The sequence below is a fragment of the Haemaphysalis longicornis genome, unplaced genomic scaffold (genome assembly GCF_048455015.1).
Source record: "Haemaphysalis longicornis isolate Haplotype H1 unplaced genomic scaffold, Haemaphysalis longicornis Haplotype H1 scaffold_3, whole genome shotgun sequence".
Taxonomy (NCBI): Eukaryota; Metazoa; Arthropoda; class Arachnida; order Ixodida; family Ixodidae; genus Haemaphysalis; species Haemaphysalis longicornis.
This window is the reverse complement of record NW_027526335.1, coordinates 101,399,909-101,422,405: the sequence shown is the minus strand read 5'-3', so window position 1 is coordinate 101,422,405 and position 22,497 is coordinate 101,399,909. Positions and strand designations below refer to the sequence as shown.

The 22,497-nt window shown below is 46.1% G+C and overlaps 1 protein-coding gene across 1 annotated transcript; it reads left to right on the top strand.

The window, feature by feature from the left end:
- Positions 1 to 544: 544 nt before the first annotated feature.
- LOC144174967 (phosphatidylinositol 4-phosphate 3-kinase C2 domain-containing subunit alpha-like) lies at positions 545 to 19,749 on the top strand. Its single transcript, XM_077703953.1, has 3 exons — positions 545 to 754; positions 1,267 to 1,432; positions 13,212 to 19,749. The coding sequence occupies exons 2-3, from the start codon at positions 1,309 to 1,311 to the stop codon at positions 17,993 to 17,995; spliced, it is 4,908 nt and encodes a 1,635-aa protein (XP_077560079.1). The 5' UTR covers positions 545 to 754; positions 1,267 to 1,308; the 3' UTR covers positions 17,996 to 19,749.
- The last annotated feature ends 2,748 nt before the right edge of the window (positions 19,750 to 22,497 follow it).

The following is a 22,497-nucleotide window of genomic DNA, read 5'->3' as shown; positions in this document are numbered from 1 at the left end:
TGAAACGGAACCTGGGCTATCGAGGGCATTGCTGCATTCTTTATGTTCAGGTTGTGTGTTGTGAAATGATGTTCCAAAATGCTAAATGAACTACCATAACATAAGTTGAAATCATGGGATCAGTTTATTTCAACATCGTTTTAATGCTTGCAAAAATTATGTTTTCTATTTTAACAATAAAACGAGGCTTCTTTGCACAGCGTTGGTGTCACGCAAAAAAGCCAACCCGACAGCAGCTCTTTCAAAGCGTCAAACTTGGCGCCATTCAGTGACGTCACCAAAAACTGTCATGTGACATTGTGACGTTGGAGTTCCAAACTGTGCCGAAAATTCTCTCTCATGCTCCCCGCGCTGAAGCACTACAACCCGCTTATTCACCCTAGAGAACGATCCACTGTTTAAGCAGACAAAATATGTCATTTTGTATGACAGTCTCATAATGAAACCTAATACACAACGAGGGGTTGTTCGAACAGCCTTTGATTTAGCGGAAGTCAGAAGGTCAACTGGCCACAATGACGCTAGTTTTCTTGTTTATTTTTGTTGCGTGTTTTCAGTCCGCGGCGTTGCTTTTGTGGGGAGTGTTGTGATCGCCGACGGCTGGCGGATGTGCTAGCGCTTTTTAACCACAGCCATGTGGAATTCCGTCGACATATGATCTTCTCGTCATGAATGGGCCACTGGGCTAACCCTTCTTCACGGTGGAGCCGTAAAGTTGGCGCTTGGCTCAGCGGAGTACCGCGTTTGTCCAGATGTAAGCCTAAGCTTTCAAAAGTTCATAACGCATTTGCGCGTCGAGCTGCGTTGATTGCTTCCTGATGGTCTCTCTTGGTCTTCAGTGTTAGTTCAGTGCATGTCTCCGCTAGTGCTCCTGTTGCTGATGTTGTTTTGTGTCCAGTTTTTGTAGCCAGTCGTACAGTAAGCACAGCGCCGCAAATTGTACCCCTTGTCTCTTGTTCTGCTGCTTTTTCCTCGCAGCAATTCTTTCATTGAGCTCATTTGCATGCTAGCGCTTGCGGTTCTGGTCTCCAGGTCAGCTCCGTTGAAACCATATCTAGCCGTTATCATCCCCGATACGATATCGCTCACTGGAGTGCCTATTTTAGCGGTGGCGCGCTCCTTTCGTGGTGTGATTTTTTTCCCCTTGGAAGTTAAAGGAAAACAAATTAAGAAAAAAGCATATTTGACATCGGTTAGCGCTAGATAAGGTTACTGGCTTCGTGAAGACTTTCGCTGACCACGGCTTTTACTTTGCCGCGAATGCAGGCACGGACCATGGCGTTCGTAATATGAACCGAGGCCGATGAAATGGCTGAGGGGGGCCGTGAGTTTCCTGCGCCGAACCTCCCACCGAAGGCGTTCGCCTTTAATCTCGGAGGGTCGGCGACGTCGGCGATGTTTTCGCGGTCGGGGGAGGCCTCCACAACACTGCGTAAGTGACGTTTTTGACGTAGCAGCTGGCACGGCGGGACTGACATGTCAACAACGGGTTTAAGTCAAAGCCCCGCAGCGACGCTGCTCTAGCGCAGACGCCGCTACGTCGCGTTGCTCGCTCTACGCTCTCAACCGGAGAGATAATGCACGGGCAGACTTGGTGCTAACTGCAGACGTAGGAATGGTCGTTCTGCTTTTTTTGTCAGCAGAGTGAGCGTTTTATTGTAACTTTCTGTATTGTTCGATCGAGTGTTGATTTTGCTGTTTGATTGTAACTTTCTGCTTCGTTTGCCGAGTGCGTGTGCGCTTGCATGTTTTCAGTTTCTTCCGTGGTGATATACGTGGTGAAGGTGATATACGTGGACAAAGTGGTGAAGGAGTTTCAGTTGTTAGTTTTTTCTACCTTTCATCTCACGATACGCCAGATTTTTTACGTAACACCTAAACTAAAATGTTTAGAAGTGCTCCACTCTCTTTTCAGCGAAATAGAAAATAACCGACATGTTTTGTGACGAAATTACAGGAGGAAACATTTTATAGAAAGTACAATTCATTTCAAGATGTACTTGTTTTTTCCTTTTCCGGAGTAACGCAAAAGATCATTGCATAATGTTCATTCCTTGCACATGGTTTTGGTGGGTGCATAGGGATTTACCGCTTTGATTAGTCAGAAATCAAGTGCGCTGCATTATGTTTTCAATCAAGAAATCCGCCACTAGGAAGCGACAGCTACATTGGTAGATTAGTTTTAGACTGTTCTCTGTTGTTCAGTTCTCATTGTTGCACTAGAGCTCAATTGTGATGTAATAATTTGACATCAAACAAGACGCTGCCAGGCCATAACACATTGCGAGTGAAGAGCCGCTTACGATGGGGGCCTAATCTTTTGTGTTTCATTCACCAGCTTGTATGAGGTGATAATAGTGTGCACCAGTTATGTGTGGCCAGTGTTGACAAGCGTGACAAAATATAAATGAAAATGAGGCGTGGTGCGCTGCGTCTTGTAAGTCCGTGTACTCTTGTACTCGCCTTTTCCAACAAGAACTAGGGAAATTCATCATCGCCTTTCCGATTGTCTGTATTGTGATGCTTACTCCAGCCTTTTTCCCCCAAAATGAAAATTTCATAGAGGCACTCGAGGCTCCTTACAAGTGTTATGTGTGAAACCCATGTGTGTGGGTCGGTGTGTTGAATTTGATGCCTATGGGAATTGGTGCATCAGCTGTGTCTTCGATGGCAGCTGTCAGTCATTGGACATTCACCCTGATCTGGTATGTGAGTATACCTGATCTGGTATACCCTGATATGGTGTGTATATTGGAGATCCAGGCAAGCGGGAATTTGGGAATTGGCTGTGAGCCCTTTATGCAAGCTGTCATTGTCGTTTGCCAGTCCCCTTGAGTAGGTAAAGTTTGAAAATGTTGTTAGGTCCATGACAACATGGAAACCAATGTCGGACTTGTACATCAAACTGCGGGTACCGCCTGACGACGTTATAGCTCAAAATGTAATGTTATACCCGTGCCACATGTGCACGAAAAATTATGTCAAGTGCTTAATGCTTTGGGTATTATTGCCATTAATTCACTGCTGCTTGCAAAACTCAAATGGCATTCGCTCTAATGTCATTTTTGGTTTAAGGAGTTCTGCACAACTCATTCGCCTGTACGAACACCTTAAATCTGCCTACTCTCGAACGTGACGAGCACCAAATGAAACTAATGAAACTCTCAGCACCAGAGTGCTGATGTGGAATTTATACTCGAACTTTGAAATACGAAGATTTTTTGTGCACTCTTGGTGGCGAAGTTCTGAAGAAGACGAAGTCCATTCAAACAGCAGCAAAAGGCAGAACGTGATGTTACTCATCATTTTGAATTTTTCGGATTTGGCTGTTGCTGGCAGGCAATGGGAGCTGCTGAAGCCACTTCTAAGAACAGCTCACACCATTTTTTAAAAAACACAATTTCATAAAAAAACATTTTTAACCCTGTAAGATGTTTTTCTCTACATTAAAAACTTATAAAATATGAGTCATTATAGCCATTATGCCTTTGCATAATGGCCATGTGCTACACGCGAAAATGCGTTTTCGCTTGTAGCACAGCTTGTCCAAATAATGTCATCTGGTATCCTAAGGCCTTAAATACTCAATGTCATTTTTCGTGTACGTGTGGCACGGGTATTAGGCCCAATGTCTGGTTTTCGCATGCCAAATGGGGACGTCAGGTTGGCGCAAGACCACATTTGCGGCCAATGGGGGTTTCGGTACCGTATCATACTTGCGCTGCTGACACTTTTTCGCTGAATGAGTTTTACCGTGCTATCGCACTAAAATCTTTGTTCTGTATGAAGATCCTTTCTTTCAAGGAAAACGTGAGCTAAAGGCTTTCAGCAGATGACACAAACAATACAAATTTTGTTCCATACTAGACCAGGTAATGCCCTTGTATGCTGATGTGTGCCGGCGGTGCCTATAATCCAAGAAATTCCATGCGCCTTATTGCACTCATCCGACAGTGATCTCGGTTATTAAAGCTGGCGTCTTTAGCAGCCGAGATGTGATACCTCCTCTACAGGTGGTAATCGGATGGCACACTTAGCTGTAGCAGTATGTTTCTTTTAATATGTTACCTAAAATACTTAAAGGGACGGACCACCGGTTTTTGTCGCGTATATGTTCTCTAGCTCATATGAAAGCCAGCGTTTTATATAGCCCGCTAACCACAATCAATTTATAAACAAATTGGAAGAAATAGTCTTTATTTGGCACCAAACTTTCTGAAATCGGAAGGGTGGCGGTTCGTAGTGTAGAAACTTGACGCTACAATATGTGTCCTGGTCACGTGACCTGCAAACCTAGCAGTTACTGCGATTGCTGAAACATTTATTCACTTAATGAAAACATTTTAACGCGTATTTTTATACTGGTTATATTTTTGGTGACAAATTCTACCTATCGTCCATCCCAAGAGATGGCACCTTTGTGCAAAATAGACTAGTGAATTAAAAAAAAACCATAAAGGAATAAGGTATGTATATGTAGTTCTAAATATTATTTTGAAAATTTTTAAGACCAGCCTCCCGCCGCCACTGGGTTGCTCTCGGTGTGGCTAACTGAGCCTCCATGCCCAGAATCAACGGCAGCGTTCAGTAAACATAGGTCAAGGAGCTTTGACGATTCTGCCTGAGTCAGGGGCGTTTCTTCTGCCGAAATATTTGATTTCAGTTTCTGAATACACCAACGGCAGCTTAAAAAAATAAACAAATAAAGGACGCGCCCTTCGAGAATCGAACTGCTGATCTGCACAATGAGAACCCAAATTCTACCTATCGTCCATCCCAAGAGATGGCACCTTTGTGCAAGATAGACTAATGAATTAAAAAAAACCATAAAGGAATAAGAAAGCCTGTGATTCACACTTTATTTAGCTGGGGACAAGTTTTTGAATATCACTTTTCATCTTGCATACAGACAAAAGTCTGTTGCCGTGCTACTGTATGTCATGGTTGCCAGCATTATTTTTGGGAGGACACGTACGGCTCGTAGATCTAAAAATTTCGATTTAAAAAGTTCTGGGACGTTATCAGCAAAACCGTTTCTCGTTAAGGTGATTTAAGGGATGCTCTTTCATTTGGGATGGAGAACATATGCTCGACAGCAATTGGTCTTGGAGAGTCTTTAATGTCTTGGAGAGTCTCTGCTGAAAGAGCACAGTGCTGCCCCGTTTTTGCCAATGGATTATTAGGTAACTTTGGCTTAAAACTGCAGGGCAGCTGCTTGTTGTTTGCAGTGTCAGGTTGGTTATAGTACGGTACATGTGTTGTGCATATATGATCATTTAGATCTAAAAGACGAAACTGGTGACTTAACGCACCTATAGCAGATGGAAGGAGGAAGCACGAGGTGGGGCTTTAGTGCTCCTTGTGGCTAAGTCGCACATACTCTGGCTTTACTTATCTATCACTCGTTGCTGTTAGCTGTCTGTGCTAGTCGCATTTTGGCTTTCTGCTTTTGATGCAAAAGAGCTCTGAATAACATTTTGTCCGACCTGAAGGTCTTTGTGTTTCTTATTGGGCAGCCAGCATTGCTGCACCTGTTGAACCCACGCATTTTTAGTCATTACATATGACTGTGAAGGCCAAGGAGAACAGCAACTTGAGATAGTTGGTATGGGTTCATTTTAAACAATTGTGTGCGCAAAACACTGCACTTATGTCATCGATATCTCTTCTTCTGAAGTGCTTGCTTTGTGCACGCAGTTTTTCACAATGTGAATGCCAAATTACCATCATTGATGTTATAGCGTTTGCTGACGTAGAGCCTGCTGCTGAATGCTCTGGCATGGACGTCGCTCTGAATCCGCTGTTCCAGGGTCCTACCTCTGCACTTGTTTGTTGAAGCTGCTTAAGAAAAGCTGTTTCTTGCAAATCCATGAAGCTATGGTCTATCTGGGGTCCTAGGTAAGCTACTTCCCGTGGCAGTAAGGTTCCCTTAATTTTATAACGACGTTGTCTGGACAGGAAGACGCCATTGTTTTTACCTCATGTTTGTACACACTGCTGTGGTAAAAATGTTTCTTGAAAATGTGCATTCCTCGCAAGCTTAAATCTGCTTGAAGGCAGTGATGCAAAAAAAAAAAAAAAGAAAGACAGTGCCTGAATACCTGCCAGAGTTTGCCAACATGTTTTGCATCTAAAGGCTGTGTTTTCACATTGCTCATGGTAAAAAAGCCTCGCATACAATTGAGGAAGGTTTAATTTACAAGGCTATGCACAAGACAGCCAGACACGTCTGTGGGCACCAGGTTTTGTTTTTTACGGCATGTAAAAAAAATTGTCGAGTATTAGTTTTCTCTGTGGGCAAGAGAAAAATTGATTTACTCTGCAACGCACTATTAAGGGAGAAAAATTAAAATGCTGTAGCCAATTTCCTGGAATCTTTTTTTATATGATATGTTGTCATAGGTGGAGGCAGCACATTTTAGATTAGAGAGGCTTCATTACGCTGGCCTCGTCTTTCTGAGTCGTCATTTTCCCAGGCACGTAGTAGCCGATATTGTTTGCTCACTGACAAAGACAGAGGCATCTACTTTGTTGTAGGCACGAACTGCAATCTTTTCCATTGTGCTACACGAGTATTTCTGTGATAAGTCATAGCAAAGGTGAAAGAAAACGACAAGCTGAGGACGCTACGAATGATTTCTGTTTGAAGTTGAGCTTCTGTTTGAGCATTTTGCTATGTGCTTCATAGCAAATTATGCTGGATTTTAAATGGTTTGGCCACAAATGTGGTGCTGGTGCCATCACTGGCTTCATCATTGGTTGCAAAATCAAAATCTTCCGAAATTTGTGTTTCCGTGTGGCAGGAGTGTCATGAAATTTTGTCGGATATGCACGCTGTGCACTGTCCAGCTTGTTCATAGCAGCTTGTTCATGGGTTCTTCCATTAATGCATCATCTAGTTTTTCCCTACATATTATTAGTTTGGGTATGCCATTATTCGAAATTTGAAATTGCAGTGAAATATTCTTGTTATTTTTATATTTGATGTTCGGCATGTCCAAATATTTCGATTTCTGTCATGTGCTAGGAGGCACTGTTATGTATCTATCACACTACACAGCAGTGCTACAATTTGAAAGAATTACGAAAACATTGTTTAGTTGCCAAATTTCTTTAATTGTGTTTCCGGTGAAACTATTTAAGCAAGTAACAGCAGCAGTTTGGTCCCAGGTTTGTGCCCAAACAGTGGTGGTTCTTGGGCATAGATATAGTGTGGGAGGGCTGCACAAATGGCACCAAGCTGTTCCACTACAGATGCTGTGCCAAAATTGTACTCGGGGAAGCCAAAGATAATTGGACACCTGTGAAGGCTTGCGGGCCCATCGAGAAAAGCGGGGAAAAAATGCAATTCGTATTTTAGAGATGTAAATGTGCACATGCAGCACAATGTTCTTATTCATCCACTGCCGAGTCCGGGTTTCCCCACCTTGTTTGTTGTGAAGTTTATCCTTGCTCTACTTTGGTCAAAGTTCTGCATGTGAAATTTGTAGCCAGTATGATATGCAGATACACGCAATTCCTTGCAATCCTTGGGGCTTTTCCCACCTGCATTTCTTTCGCTTGCTCCTGCCGTTTGAAGATCACCCGCTCCTGCCTGGAAAGAGCTCGGTAGTTAAATATGGAAAAAAAAAGATGCAAAGAGCGGTCGCTTGGTGCAACAGTATTGCAGAGGTGTGCTTTTCTGCGAGAGCAGAGGTTGCAGATAAGCAGACCTGCACAGTGAAGCAGCGGCTTCTGATCTGGTTAGTGTAAGTGTATTAATTTTAAGTGTCCCGTTGAGTGGAAAAACTGTGTCGGCAGTGGCAGACACGGAAAAACAGCTCCTAAACCCATGTCGCTGCAAAGCATATTGTAGCTTGTGATTTTCGTGAATAAAACACAAGGCAAGGGCACACACAGAGCCATGTGGAAAGCAGACAGAGTAACAGCCAGTTCAAACAAACATTGTGTAGCGTACATTGTGGGGAAAAAAACTAGAATACAGAAGTAATCTGCTAGAAAGGACATCTAGCTGCTTTATATCCGGATCAATATGCAAGTGCGTCAACGTAAGTGGGGAAATACAAGCAAAAACCAAATACAAATAAGCATTACAGTTGGCTGGGTGATGACGTACCGTATTTATTCGCGAATGAACCCACTTTTTTTTCCACAAAATTCGGCATGAATTTGGTGGGAGGGTTCAATATGCAGGAAAAATTTGCAACAGATTTTTTGAAAGTTGAAATTCCACACAATAAAGTTGCTAAAAGAAGCGCGTCAGAGCCTTACCATTTTTGTAAAAACACCTGGGAATTCCTTTTTTATTCCCAACATCCTTGTAGCCCCCTACTCGCCACGGAGCTGTCCTCCTCACAGAAGTCGCTTGCGGCTTCACATTCGTAGTCGGCCCACAGCGCACCGTCGTCCGTGCCGTCAAGGCACTCCAAAACTTCTTTTCTCACACCCGGAAACTTCCCTTTTTTGGGCCCACGAAACACACGGCGATCCTTGTTCACCGACCAAAAACCTTGTTTTCGCCCGTAGCATACACGCAGTGGGTCAAGTGCCGTTCAGCTGCGCGGTTTCCATGCGCATCAACGCATGCTCCACCACCTTCAGTTAAGACCGTCTGTGTAGCTCATGTACTGGACAATCGTAGGCGTGCACCAGGATCACAAAAAAAGGATCACAAAAACACGGCTGAATAACAACACCATGGAGCATCATGGCGTAGTAGCGGAACAGCGAGAGCAGGGGAGTGTGGAGTACGTTTAGTGCTTTGTTCGTACGCCGCCAAAACCACCCGAAACGGCAAAGAGCAGGGAAGGAGTGTAAAGTGCGTTTTGCGCATTGTTCGCACGCCGCAATGTTTTTATGGCGCAAGGTTTGTTTTGTGTTCAGCAGGTGGCGCACTGCAAGCGCGCAATTTTTAAATTGTGAGCTACAGCATTCCCGCTCACGTCTCCTGCTAGTGTTGAGATTTCTTTTTGTTGGAATGCGTTTTTAGCATTTCTGCGCGTACTGTGGCGCGATATCAAGTTACTGCGATCGTCTACAGTGTCAGAAACCATGCTGAGATAAAAACATATCCCCGCAGCATTTTTTATTCAAAGTGACAAAAAAAGTATTCTCGAGAAGAGAAGGGGGGGTGGGGGGAGGGTTCATTACGCGAGTGGGCTCATTATGCAAGTAAATACGGTAATATTTTCTGCAAACTAAAAAAAAGTTCTTTAGTAACTGATTTTTTCAGCACACTCCGTTGCTGTTTTTATTGTGAGTTTGTCTTCCATTGAGTAGCTGAACATGATGTAAGTGTTGACGTACAGGAACAAAAAAAAACTAAAAACTTGCAAGAATTTGGGTTAATCCCTCCTTTAAATGGACTGATATGAAGCTAGAATATAGTGCCATGCAGTGGGTGTGTTCTTACGCATTCAAACGCTTACTTGCTCCTCCCAAATCTGGTCATCCTTAACAAGAGAAGATGAAGACTCCGTTGTGCCTTGAGTGTAGAAGGTTCGTGGTTATTCTCCTCATTTGATGGGCCATTGTAGCCTATGATGAGAGAGATCATAATACTGCATCGCAACAAATACAACGGTGTTTCATTCGAACACTTTGCTTCCAGCCAGAAGTACATCATATGCTGATGGAAATACTTCCTTATCCTGCTGACAATCTGAAGATATCTGTAATGTTTTAGAGAAGTAAACTGCTATCTGGGAGAGAATGTGCTCTGGTGCCAGTGATTACAACCAGGGAGTCAAACCGCAACCGAAAACCAGAACAAAACCGATAATTTTGCCGGAACCTGAACTGTTTTTTTTTTTACTCCGCTGAACCTAAACTGGAACTGAGCTGAAAGAAGAAATGACGGTTACCGGCTCACAATGAAACGGTGTGACCATCCGTTGCTGATTATCTGCAACCAGCTTCATTTGGGGCTTTCCCTTTCACATACCATCGACTTTGCAATCTCCCACGGGACTTTTACCCCTCATATCGATCACAACACTATCAAGGCTTTATTTGTAGTCACCACGCGAGGAAAGGGATGTGCACCAATATTGAAATGATGTGTTGCTGCTAGTCATGTGTTTAGGGTAATGCTGCGCAAACAAAATGTCACCCTCTCTGCACCATGTACTGTGACTGTACAAGCATTTTGCATCACCTCGAAATGAGCCTGAAAATATTGAAAGAAGCTCAAATTTTTTGTATAGGATGTCCGATTTATTTTTTTGCCTTTAGTCTTGTTTTTCTTTTTTCTCTTTTTTTTTTCCTTCGGCTCTGCGGTCATTTGGTGTTGCACAATGCTCTTTGCTGCAAGCTTTTAAAAATGCCTCTGTTGGTTTTTATTTTTGTTTCTATGAGATTCATGATTCCATTTCTGGACTGAACACTTTTATGTATTTCCTATAACAATGCCCTCTGGGCGAGTGTAATAAGCTGAATAAATAAATAGTTATTCTGTGTAAAATTTTACTTTTACCTAGCTTAAAATCGAAAATTTAAAATTCAATTTTTCCTAACCACTTTCAATGGAATGTCTTCTTTTATATTAGCCCGTGTAATAAAAAATTCGTGCAACTGGCAGGCATGCTGCAAGGTTTGTACACGAGTGCATCAGCGACCTGCACCCTAAAATTGTCTAGTTGCTGTATTTTGACAGTCGTAGGAACGCATAGGGATGCATGGGGCTTGCGTACTCCCCTAGCAAAAGGTCTTCCGAGCAATGCACTTGTGTATAGGGGTGAAGGGGACTCTAAAGAGGCTCATTGTTGGGTGAGCAGTCGGAGAGAATGTTTACGTGGGTGATTCTCAAAATTTACATGCCCATTTTTGTAAATTATTAGCCCTATGTAGTAGTATAATGTTTTTTTGCTGACCGTTGGAAGGCAGCTTTATACCGAAGTCGACCATAGTTTGTGGTTGGCGCTGTTCCTCCGCTCCGTCTCCTTACAAGCACTGCTTGGACGTCAAAGGGACCATGAAGACAAAGATACAGCTTTGTTTTATTTGAAACAAATAGCCCTTGGTAACGCACTGAACTCTATTTCGGCCCTGCAGGATGTTGTTCTCACCAAAAATGATTATAAATGGTGAAAAACTTTTCCACTTTCCTGTTACCTGATATCAGCAGTGATGTAATACGGGAAATTGTCACTGCATTATAACTTCATTCCAGCATTCAAATAGTACTGTCATACGGGACTAGAGGCTGCGCTAAATCTGTCTGGTGGCCAGTGACACATGCAACAGCTTCATTTATCTTACCAATTATCTATAATTGTTTGAGCTTGGTGTTAAAATTGGCCGATTGGCATTGTTTTTGGGAAAAGCTGCCTTTCGGAAGGTTCTCTCTCTCTCCCTCTTTTTTTTTTTCCGATGTCCCTTTGAATGACAGTAATCGTAGTTGCTTACAGTTCAACGTACCGAACCGGTTTGCAAACCAGTTCAGAGCTTGTGAGCCTATTTGCTACGTGGTTTAGTCAAGCCAGAACTGAGCTGAATTGAAACTATTTCCCCCGAACCTGAACGAGAACCGATTTGGTATTTTGTTCGGGTTGGCACTCTGATTACAACACAGCACCAACTAGCGCCTCGTGTCACTTTTCAAGCGTGAGGCTTGCAAGCAAAAGTGTTTCTTTTGCTGACCGTTTTTGCAGTATCAAAAACTGCTGTTGTCCTTTGGTGTTTACTCCCAGTGTCCTCGCCAGATGATGAACTACGGCACAAGCAGTCCCTCTTTAATGTACTTCATTGTCGTGTTCTGTTATTTTCTTATGTTGGCGGCTGAAAACACGTTGCTGTAGTGTATTTTGGTTAACTGGAAAATTGCAATACCAAAAATACTGTTAGCAGTGCGAAAAGAAGGTCCTTCGACTTCCCACCATCTGCAGATACTTTAGGCAAGTCATCGTCCTACTCATTTTATGACAGAGCAATGACATTTTTTGCCTATGTTAGGGACTGCTCCCAAGCGGTATGTGCGGGCTCAGATCATTTGTTTTTTCTTTGTCATAAGAATTTCATTTCAGGCTAGCACCTCACTTTGGGACCATTAGTGCTTCTGTGGAAAACTTTTAAGGAAAAGTGGAGTCTAACCCAGTTTATATAAACATTGTTATCGGTGCAAAGAGACATCATTATTGGCTTTTACGCTAAGATGAACAACCTTATTCGTTCATCAGGGTGCAGCCCTTTGTAGCCCTCGCAAACATTGTTTGATAGAAGTATTCACTCTCTTAAGTCCACAGTGTCACAGTTAACTTCAAGCTGAGTGCTGAAGCTGGCGCTATGTCCCACGTTCCGTAATCCAAAAATGTCAGGGGAAATCTATCGCATATTTCTTGCTAATTGTTTGTGCAGAATGGAGAAAGGATATCGGTGAGGTAAGTTGTTAGCACGCGGTATATTTTATGTGCTTCCTTTTTATGTTTATGTTAGGTGTAGTGCTTGAATGTGGATGCCTACATGTCCTAGTAACAAAACTGTTGCTTTACTCGTATTAGAAGGCTTTACTTGTCTCAAAAAGCTTCACTTGTCTTAGTGCCACCTTGTTGCCATGAGCTTGGGGTAAAAAAAATTGTCAATCACTGTTGGTAAATTCTATTCGGCATGGTAAGAGAAGAGATGGGGTTTGTCATGTTAATGAAAATATGTGAAAAAAATACCTGTTACGGTGATGTACTAGTCGCATTAGAAATGTCTACTGGTGGTGAAAAACTTGGAGTGCAGTGAGTGGGAGATATTGCATTGCCATAAGTGACACCGTGCTAGCAAGGTGGCTGGCATCGCTTCCAGGCACGTTGGAGTGACATGGCTTGCTGTTCCTGAATCACCCCGTAAATTTTCGACCTGCCGCCATTTAATTTTGGCCTAGGTAAGCCTCGTTGGCTGAGCATTATAATTTTGGCACGAGCAGTCTAGTTTAAATATTTAATGAGAATGCCCCATCAGCTGGAGGCTAAAAATTAGGAAGAAAGCAGCCTAGTAGGGCCAAGGAAAAAAAGACATAGGGGGTGCGTGCGTAAAGCAAAGCATGCAGACACGAAGAAAACTCTGAACTTGTATTTTGGGCTTTTCTTTCCTGTCTTCACATTGCAGCTACATCATGGAAATTGTCGCAATATGTCTTTTGTCTTCCGTACCCGGTGGTTACAGGACTATTCCACAATGTTTTGTTGCTGTTTCAGTACAAGTCTCCCCTCTCTCTTTTGTTGCAGAGGCCCCTCCCTTGCCACCACGTCGGAGCGTCTTCCTGGGCGGTTGCAACGGGGCCGGCGGTGACCTGTCATCCGTGCCGCCAGCTCCATCCTCCACATCCACCTGGACCAGCTCGGACTTCATCAAGCTCTTGCACCGTCCCGGTGGCGAGGGCGACTCCAAGACCAGCATCAAGTCGATTGAGGCCCTGTTTCTCGAGGACGTTTCTTCGAGGGGCGGCACCACGACGAGGCATCACTCCCTCACCACCAGTTCGGTTGTGTCCAGCCGCCAGTCATTCCAGCCGGTCGGAGCTGCTGGCCAGCTCCAGAGCCGCCTGAACCCATTTGCCGTGGCCACCGAGATGACCCACAGCAATTCTGCCCCCAACTTCAAAGTCCTGTCTTCCAGCTGCGGACCGTCGCCCAGTCATACGGCGAACAGTGGCTCGGTCTTGCTGTCTCGGGCAGAGGTGGAGAGGACCGTGTTTAGTGTGCTCCGCAAGAAGCAGGACAGTAACCTGATAGACCTGAGCGGAGACGCCGAGCTGGCGAGGAAGCGGGAGAGTATGAGGAAGTCTGGCGACTCTTTGGACGACCTGCTGGACCTTTTCGACCCACTGCGAGAGAGCGAACTGGAGGAACCTTTTCTTCAGAAGGAGTCCCCAGAGGGGAAAACGGAGGTTGTTGAGACGCCGCCCCAGATCCCTCCTAAGCAAGCAGCTCCAGCGGCGCAGCCACCACCAACGTTGCCACGAAGCAAAAGCCCCGTTGTGGATAAGCCTGCTTCCACCACCAACAGTCAAGTCCGTAGTGAGGGGCCATGCATGGACCTTGGCACTTTGAAGGTGGTTCGTCAGGAGGTCTCGCAGGGGAAAGAGGTTGAGGCGTTTTGGGCCAAGGCACAACAACTCAGGGTGGAGTTCACGTTCAGCGACCATCGCACCAATGCGGGCCTCGTGATCAGCCCCAAGCTTGAGACCAAGTGGGAGAAGAATTTGAGCATCAAGCTGGAAGTCACGACGAGCTTTGTGGACAGGCCTTTCTGCTTCACGTGCGACGTGGGGACAAGTGTTCAGCACATTATTAGCAATACAATATACTCCTTGAAGGACGACTTGGCTGACGTTGTGCTCGAAAACTTTGTGCTTAAGGTCAAAGGGCTGGCAGAATACTTTACCCCAGAGTCTGAGTTGAAGGAGTACGAGTATGTCCACCAGTGTTGCAAGTTCATGAGACCCGTCTGCCTTACTTTGGTCGATTCTCGAGACCTCAAGAAACCTTGGGCACGAACTTTGAGGGATGACAGTGAATTCCTGGACGTCAAGGCGTCTAGCCTCCTTTCTCAGCCCTCTGGGCCAGTGACTTTTGACTCCGTTTCTATCCTGATGGATACTTTTCAGAAGGAAGCCAAGAAAGTGCAGTCGGCCGCATCCGCTGGATGCCTGCAGCCAAATGGAGCCATTCAGGCTGTAAAGGCGATTTGCTCTACCCTGTCAAGGATTGAGATACTGGAGATAGTGCACGCTGTTGAAGGTTTGAAGCATATTTGTAGTCAGATGCCTGAAGTGAACGGCTTTCACGACAGCTTCGTAGAAGTGGAGGACGCTGCACGGTCCACACCCAAGAATTGTGATCGTGTGGCAGAAGTCGTGTTCTACTCCCTGTTGCAGCTGCAGTCCGCCCTTCGCACCCTCGTCAAAATCTACTGCCACAGCTTCCGTGTCGACTTTGGCTTGACTTCGGCTAACGAAAGCCCGCTGCCAAGTGAAAGGCGGGACGTGACGACCTTCCACGACACCTTCATCGTGAATGTCAGCAGCGTTCATCAGTTGAAGCCTCACTGGGTTTCGGATTACGAGCAGTTCGTTATTTCTTGCGAACTTCGCTATGGCCGCGATGTTCTGTGTCAAGGAGAAACTCGGAGTGTGAAAGCGAGTCGAAACTTCTTCGAGCTTATTGTTTTTGACGAGTGGGTCGAGATGAGCATATTCATGAGAAACCTACCGCGCGAGGTTGCCATTTACTTTGCACTTTTTGGGATCAAGCCCTCGGCCGAGAATAGGCCACCAGAGCCCCCAGCATCTGAACGCGTGCTTTTGGCCTGGACCAGTCAAGCGCTCTTCAACAGCCAACGAGAATTGGTTCAAGGAAGCCTTTTCCTTGGCTTCTGGTCACCAGAAGTGGACGAGAACAGTGGTCCACCCCAGAGCAATGATGCGTTCTCGTGCCCCGTCTTGCGCGTGCAGTTTCCCGATTTCGAGCGCATCGTGTTCTTTCCAGACGTTCTGAAGGACCGCATCGCTACTTGTAAGGCGACCACCTACGCTCTGGACAGCGTGGTGATCCAGGAGCTCTCGGACGTGCTTGAGAAAGACCCACTGACTGTTCCAAGCTCCGAAGAGAAGAAGTTCTTCTGGGACCATCGTCACTACATCCTTGAAGTTCCGCACCTTCTGCCCAAGGTGCTGCTGTCGGCACACAGCTGGAGTTGGCCGTTCCTGCCTGACATCTACTTTCTCCTGGAGGAGTGGCGCCCAGCTTCCCCCATTAATGCGCTGACGCTCCTGCTGCCGCTGTTCCCCGACTATGAGGTGCGCCGGATTGCTGTCGAGTGCATCAAGAACATTGGTAGCGACGAGCTGTGCGACCACCTGCCCCAGCTGATTCAGGCGCTACGGTTCGAGACGTGGGAGGATGCACCCATTGCCTGGTTTCTCTTGGAGCGTGCCTTGAAGAGCGTCCGGGTGGCCCACCAGATGTTCTGGCTGCTCAGGCAGAACTTGGAGAATCCCCTGACCCTGAGGCGGATGAAGCTTGTGATTCAGACCCTGCTAGTCATTGTTGGCAAGTCTTTCAGAGAAATAATAGAGAACCAAGAAGAGCACCTCAATGAGCTCTGCATCATCGCCGAGGGTGTGAAGGACACCCGCGAATCCCTCCGCTTGGACAAGCTGCTTCAGGACCTGGTGCAGATCCACAACATGATAGAAGAGAGCCCTTCTTGCCTGCCTCTTAACCCAGCCATGGAGGTGTGCGGTGTGGACGTGAAATCCTGTTCCTATTTTACGTCCAACACACTGCCACTGAAGATTCTGTACAGGAGCACGGAGCCAGGAGCGAAGCCGATTGAGGTGATATACAAGGTGGGAGACGACCTCAGGCAAGACATGCTGACTCTCCAGATGATTCGGATCATGGACAAGTTCTGGTTGAAGGAAGGGCTGGACCTCAAAATAATCACCTTCAACTGCGTTGCCACTGGCAACAGGAAAGGTATGGTGGAAATGGTGACAGAAGCGGAGACGCTGAGGAGAATACAGACCGAGCATGGGCTGACGGGCTCGTTCAAGGACAGGCCCATTGCCGAGTGGCTGCAGAGGCACAACACATCCGAACTCGAGTACCAACTGGCCGTGGAAAACTTCACCTTTTCGTGCGCTGGCTACTGCGTGGCGACATACATCCTGGGCATTTGTGATCGCCACAACGACAACATCATGCTCAAGACCTCCGGCCACATGTTTCACATCGACTTCGGCAAGTTTCTCGGCGACTCTCAGATGTTTGCCAATTTCAAGCGGGACCGGGCGCCCTTTGTCCTCACCTCCGACATGGTGTACGTCATCAACGGCGGGGAGAAACCTTCCAAGAAGTTCCAGGTCTTCATAGACCTTTGCTGCGAGGCCTTCAACATTGTCCGTCGCAACAGCAACATCTTCATCACGCTCTTCGAACTGATGGTCACGTCGGGAGTGCCCGGGGTCACCGCAGACGCTGTCAACTTTGTGCAGAAGTCGTTGTTGCTGGGCAGCTCTGAAGGTGAGGCCACGGCGCACTTCACCAGGCTCATTGAGGAGAGCCTGCGCTCCCGCTTCACGCAGCTCAACTTCTTCATCCACAACATAGCCCAGCTGCGGTTCACCGGAGACCACAACGACGGGCTGCTGCTGTCTTTCATCCCGCGGACCTTCACCCGGGAGTCCGACGGGAAGATAGTCTCCCTCAAGGTAGTCAGCTGCAAGAAGTGCTACGAGCCGGAGAAGCACTACACCTACGTGGTCCGCGTTGGCCGCGAGGGCCAGGTGGAGCCGATGCACGTGGTCCGGACGTACCCAGAGTTCCTGGAGCTCTACCAGAAGCTCGTGCGGGTGTTTCCCCTGGCCAAGTTCTACCCGCTGCCCAAGGGATCTCTCGTGGGCCGCAGCAACACGAGGGAGGTGGCGGAGCGGCGGAAGCAAGAGCTGGACATCTTCCTGGCGTCCCTGACCAAGATGGCGGAAGAAGTGTCCCACTGCAGCCTGGTGTACACCTTCTTCCACCCACTGCTGCGGGACCAAGAGGGCATGGCGGAGGACATGTCCGAGTGCGACACCCTGCGCCAAATGAGCCAGAGGGTCAACCTGGCCCGGGGCATTGTGGGCCGCATTAAGCTCTCCATCGTGTACAAGGCCGGCAGCCTCTCCATCATGGTGATGCACGCCGAGAACCTGGCGTGCGAGCGCAAGTCGCTGCCAGACTGCTACATCAAGAGCTACCTGCACCCCGATGCTGAGAAAGTGACCAAGAGGAAGACCAAGGTGGTCTTCAAGAACAGCCACCCGACCTTCATGGAGCTCCTGGTGTACAACTACCCGCTGAGCCTGGTGTTGCACAGGGTTCTGGAGGTGTCGGCCTGGGACCACGACAGGGTCCAAGAGAACGAATTCCTGGGCGCTGCGCTCATCGACCTGTCGCGCATGGACCTCACAAGGGAGAGCACCCATTGGTACCACTTGAACGCCGTGAGGTACAAGCTGTGTTGACGTGCGTTCTCCCCGCTCCTCTCTGCACTTTTTTCTTTCCTAAAAACTTGGGATCACAAAGCGTAAAGCACCAACACTTGAAGCTGTCTGTTAGAGCGTGCGCACTGTTTTTATTGGGATGAGAGCATTACTGGACCATGTGCTGATGCTTGTGGGCTGCTCAAGTTTAGCGAAAAAAGCTTCTTAATCAGTATTGAGGGAGCTTTTTGTACAGTATAGGTAACGAGACTTAATATAATTGATGTGTAGCTGCTGCTTTTCATATTGTATTTGTGATTATCTGTGTGTACTCTCTGATTGAAAGGAATTCACAATTGAGGTTTTCCTGTCAGTGCTGCTTAGGCGAATTTATTCTCACCGATATGTAAATGTGGAGTATACCCCCCTTCTCAGAAGTCCTTTTGGCTTATGAGCTCACGTGGTCTTCACCGACATACTTCAGTTTTCCTTTTTCTAGCTTCTAATTTTTAACTGTTCTTTCTCGCGTCCCTTGTCTACATTACTGTTCTATTCACTTTCGCGAGAATGTACTATAGTCTATTTTTCTATGCAAGAGTCAGTGCGTGTGTGGCTCAAAAGTTATGCCTTTTGAACTTGCTCGATATCTTTTACTAATATGCCGCAACGTACTGTGCTAGAAATATCTCTCCCTTCAGCTGCTAGCTGCCTGCTGTTGGCACGCTATGTTTGTCGCCACCAGAAATAGCAGGAGCCTTTTCTCGTGAACGTTACCGTGTTCCTACGTTTGTAACTGAGGCAACTCTTTTGTACAAGCTTTTCCCCTTCCTTCTCGATATATTTTTGTAGTATTAAAGCTGAACCCCAAATAAGCTATTTTATGGCAGCCGAAATTTGCCCTATTTACTTTTTGCCCGTTTTTAAGTATATACGAAATCTGTAGGCACATTATATTTTGGTATATTGCTACTCAAAGCTGCTTTTGTTTTAGAACGCCTGACCCTTCTTGTGGTTGCGATGTGAGGTTACGGATGTTTTACGTAACCTCGTTGTCACCCGCACTTGTGTCACTCTTTTATTTTTGTCAGGCAAGATTTGTGTAGAGATTAAGTATTTTCGTGTCTAGTGAAGCTTCGCCTTCCTCACACGCGAACTCTGTTTATGGCTATCACTGCGAACTTTGTGGCTCTTGCATGCGCATCTTTCGTGTGTGTGGTGCACGTTCTTCACCTACGGACTTGATCTATTGGCCTGGACTAGGAGCAATCCGAGGTTTGGCAGCAAGTTTTGCCGTGTTTTGAAATTATTTGCATTGTCGAACGGCCGTAGTACAGCATTTGGTCACCATTACACAGTTTGGGGCTAAGCACCCTTTTTGGCCCGCAGCTACAAATGGCCTCTCACGTGCATCTAAGCCGTATTTATGGCATAATTGCGGCAAGAACTTGTCTTACACGGAAGGCCATCAATCCCAACACGGGAGTACCTACCCGTCGCCTCCAAACTGCGCGGCTTTGTTGTTTTCTTACTTGTTTGCGTTGGGAAATTTGATGGTCCTCCTCAATTGTAAGCAGCACATCTTGTTAACGTAGAAGTGTTTTACTACGGGATTAGATTTAGCGGCATATTGAATACGTACCAGGTGCCTTAATGTGTGCGGGAAAGCCAAAATGGGGAGGGAATGCGGCGGGAACACATAGTACTCAGAATTATGTGTGTCTTGTGCACCTGAATCTGTGTTCCTATACTTTTATAAATGAAATGTGTCAATAAAATTTTTTTCTCTGCCATGGGCACTGCTTTGTAAGGCCTGCTGGATTATTTTTGTTGTGTTGCCCTTCACATTTTCTGGTGTGACTGGTTTGCGTTTTATTGAATCGTGCAATGCCCTGCTAGGTGTATATAGTAAATGCTGAGATGGCCCTAGCATGTCTGATATAACAGCAAGCATGTATTGTGTTGTAGAGGACAGGCACAAATAAGGTGTATCAGGTAAATCAGTCAAAAATTCTTTGCAAAGAGCGGATGCTTTTCCCAGAGTTGATTATGAAATTAATGTTTATAACAAAAATTTTTTAGCTCTCATTGCATTTGATTGGAGAACTATTCTATCATTAAGTAAAAGGAAAGAGGTTGGGAACTTTGCAAACCACAGTACAGAATTGAAAGCACATCATCAAGAGTATTTAGCAAAGAACTAACAACAATGGGACTTGTTTTCTTGGCCAAATGATTCTGTGAATAGACAAGTCTACTAACAGGGCGCACACTATGTGAGCTATTGCATCGTATGCCGTGTGCAAACATAACAGCCCTTTTTGGAGACTGAAAAGGCAAGTTTCCGTTGCATTAGAATCAAGACACGCAAGACATAGTTGTGTGGGCAAGAAAAAATGGATGTGGGCAAGATGCTGTAAATGCATTATCTTGCTTTGTGTGACGTGAAATGAACTTTGCCTCTTCTCTTTGCTGATAGGTACATCTGGTCTTTTATTCTCATTGTATGGGATTATTACTGTAGTCTGTTGCAATTTGATCTGCCTGGAAGAAAGTCGCTGCATATATTTAACCTGGAGCTTCAAAACTGGAGCGTAGTTGAAACCCGAGAGCACAGGGGCCACCTCCCCATTGTTTTTAATTTCGAACAAAGGATGGCCCTGGTTGTCGTCGCCCTGTGTCGCCGTCTGTATGTTGACCAGTGCTGCACTAAGAAAGCTGTGAGAACAGTTTGAGGACAAAGCAAGTAACACCACACTAGGCATTAGCCAAAACCGCTATGACATATTGTACCGTCATGCTATCTGCAGTGTGATACTGCATGTGATTTTGCAATTGTTACGAATTTTTCAGCACAGGCATTGCACTGAGTGGCTTGGCGATACGTCTTTAATGAGCCATAATCTACGTCGCGTTAATATTGAAAAGCTGATATGGAAAAAACTTACGGGGGCACCAAAAACTTCTCTTATGGTGTGAGAAACTGTGAGCATCGCTGCTCGTTGAGTTTGGGAAAGCAGAGTGTCGATTGGTATTTTGACATCGCTTCTATTAATAGAACTGGTCAATCGGCTGTGGGCTTCCGTACAGCAGCTGTCATCGTTTTTGGCCAATCCCCTTACGTGGCCATGCATGAATTCTTTGTTCGTATGCTGCTGTTGTAGCCGAATGTAAATTGGTGGATCTCTTCTGAGCTTCTGACGGCTGCTGTCGTCCCTGGTCAAGCCATTTAAGTGGGTATGTATTAGGCCTATACGTAAAAAGCTGTAAAAGAGTACTGGCCAATTAGCATCTTTCAGTTTTTTTTTGGTTTTGATGAATCTGTACTACCCAATTATATAATGCATGAATTAAAGGGACACTGAAGTGATATGTAAACATTGCGGGATTACTTGCGCAAATTGTAGTCCGGAGTCCCCAGGCCATGTTACGACCACTCTGGGCGCGTTTACGCGATTTTATTTAGTAGAAAAATTAATTCGAAAATGCTGTCCTCCTCTCTTTACGCTCGCCCATTTTCTGCGGCGTTTTCGTGTGACGTCGAGAGGAGCCGAGCTCGCAATTGGCTGCGCTACTGCACGGCTCCCCGGCCTTCAGACAGAGTCAGTCGGCCCAGCGTTTCGTCCGCCGGCCGCCGACGGGTCGTCGCAATTCGTTCGCTCAGTTGAAACGAAGCCAGGACACGTTTGTGAATGGAAGAATGGGCCTTTCTTTACTTGGTTAGTTTGTACACTGTATCTAGCTCCAAGTCAAGGTCGCTTCACACAAGCGCACATGCGACGCTTCGCTGACTGGTACGCCAGTAGGAAAATATAAGGCCTCTTGAAGGCGGGAGAAGAGTCAGCGAAGTCAATATAGGTACTAAGGAAATAAAATCAACTGATATTTTTACCGTACAGCGTAAAAATAGGGTGCGGGAAGCACTTTTTTGCGCTGGGCGAACAAGCACAGCGGTCAGCAGCACGACTACGCATCTGCGAACGCTTTTCCGTCTACGAAATGCAATTGCTAGACGTGAGCTATTGTGGAAACTCGGGGGACGCTTACTGCACGAGCGCAATACAACAAATAGTCACCTAAGCTGCTTGAAATGCCAAAACTAAATAAAAGTGTAAACTTGTTGTACAATATATACCTTATATTACCGAGGTCGGCGGAGCCCGTTCTGTGGCCGAGTGCTCTGAGGCGCTAGGTATGTTGCCGCAAGTGTTTTGCAAGTCACGAGTTCGAGTCCCCGCCCCGCGGGTACGTGCTTTTTTTTTTTTTTGTAAGTTAACTTTTTAAGTCACGAGTTCGAGTCCCCGCGGGTGCGTGCTTTTTTTTTTTGTAAGTTAACTTTTTCGTTTTCTGCCGATGTTTTCTACATTGAGTTCACCTTTTTTTGGGCCGCAACGTTCATGGTTCCACGAACTAGTTCACAGAACGCGCGCAGGCTGGCACTGGCGCCCTAGCGAGTTCTCGTTGGCGTGCTGTTGCCATAAGCACCGACTGCTTGCGGGCAGTGGGCACAGGCCAGAATGAACAGACCCTTGGCCTGTGCGATTTTT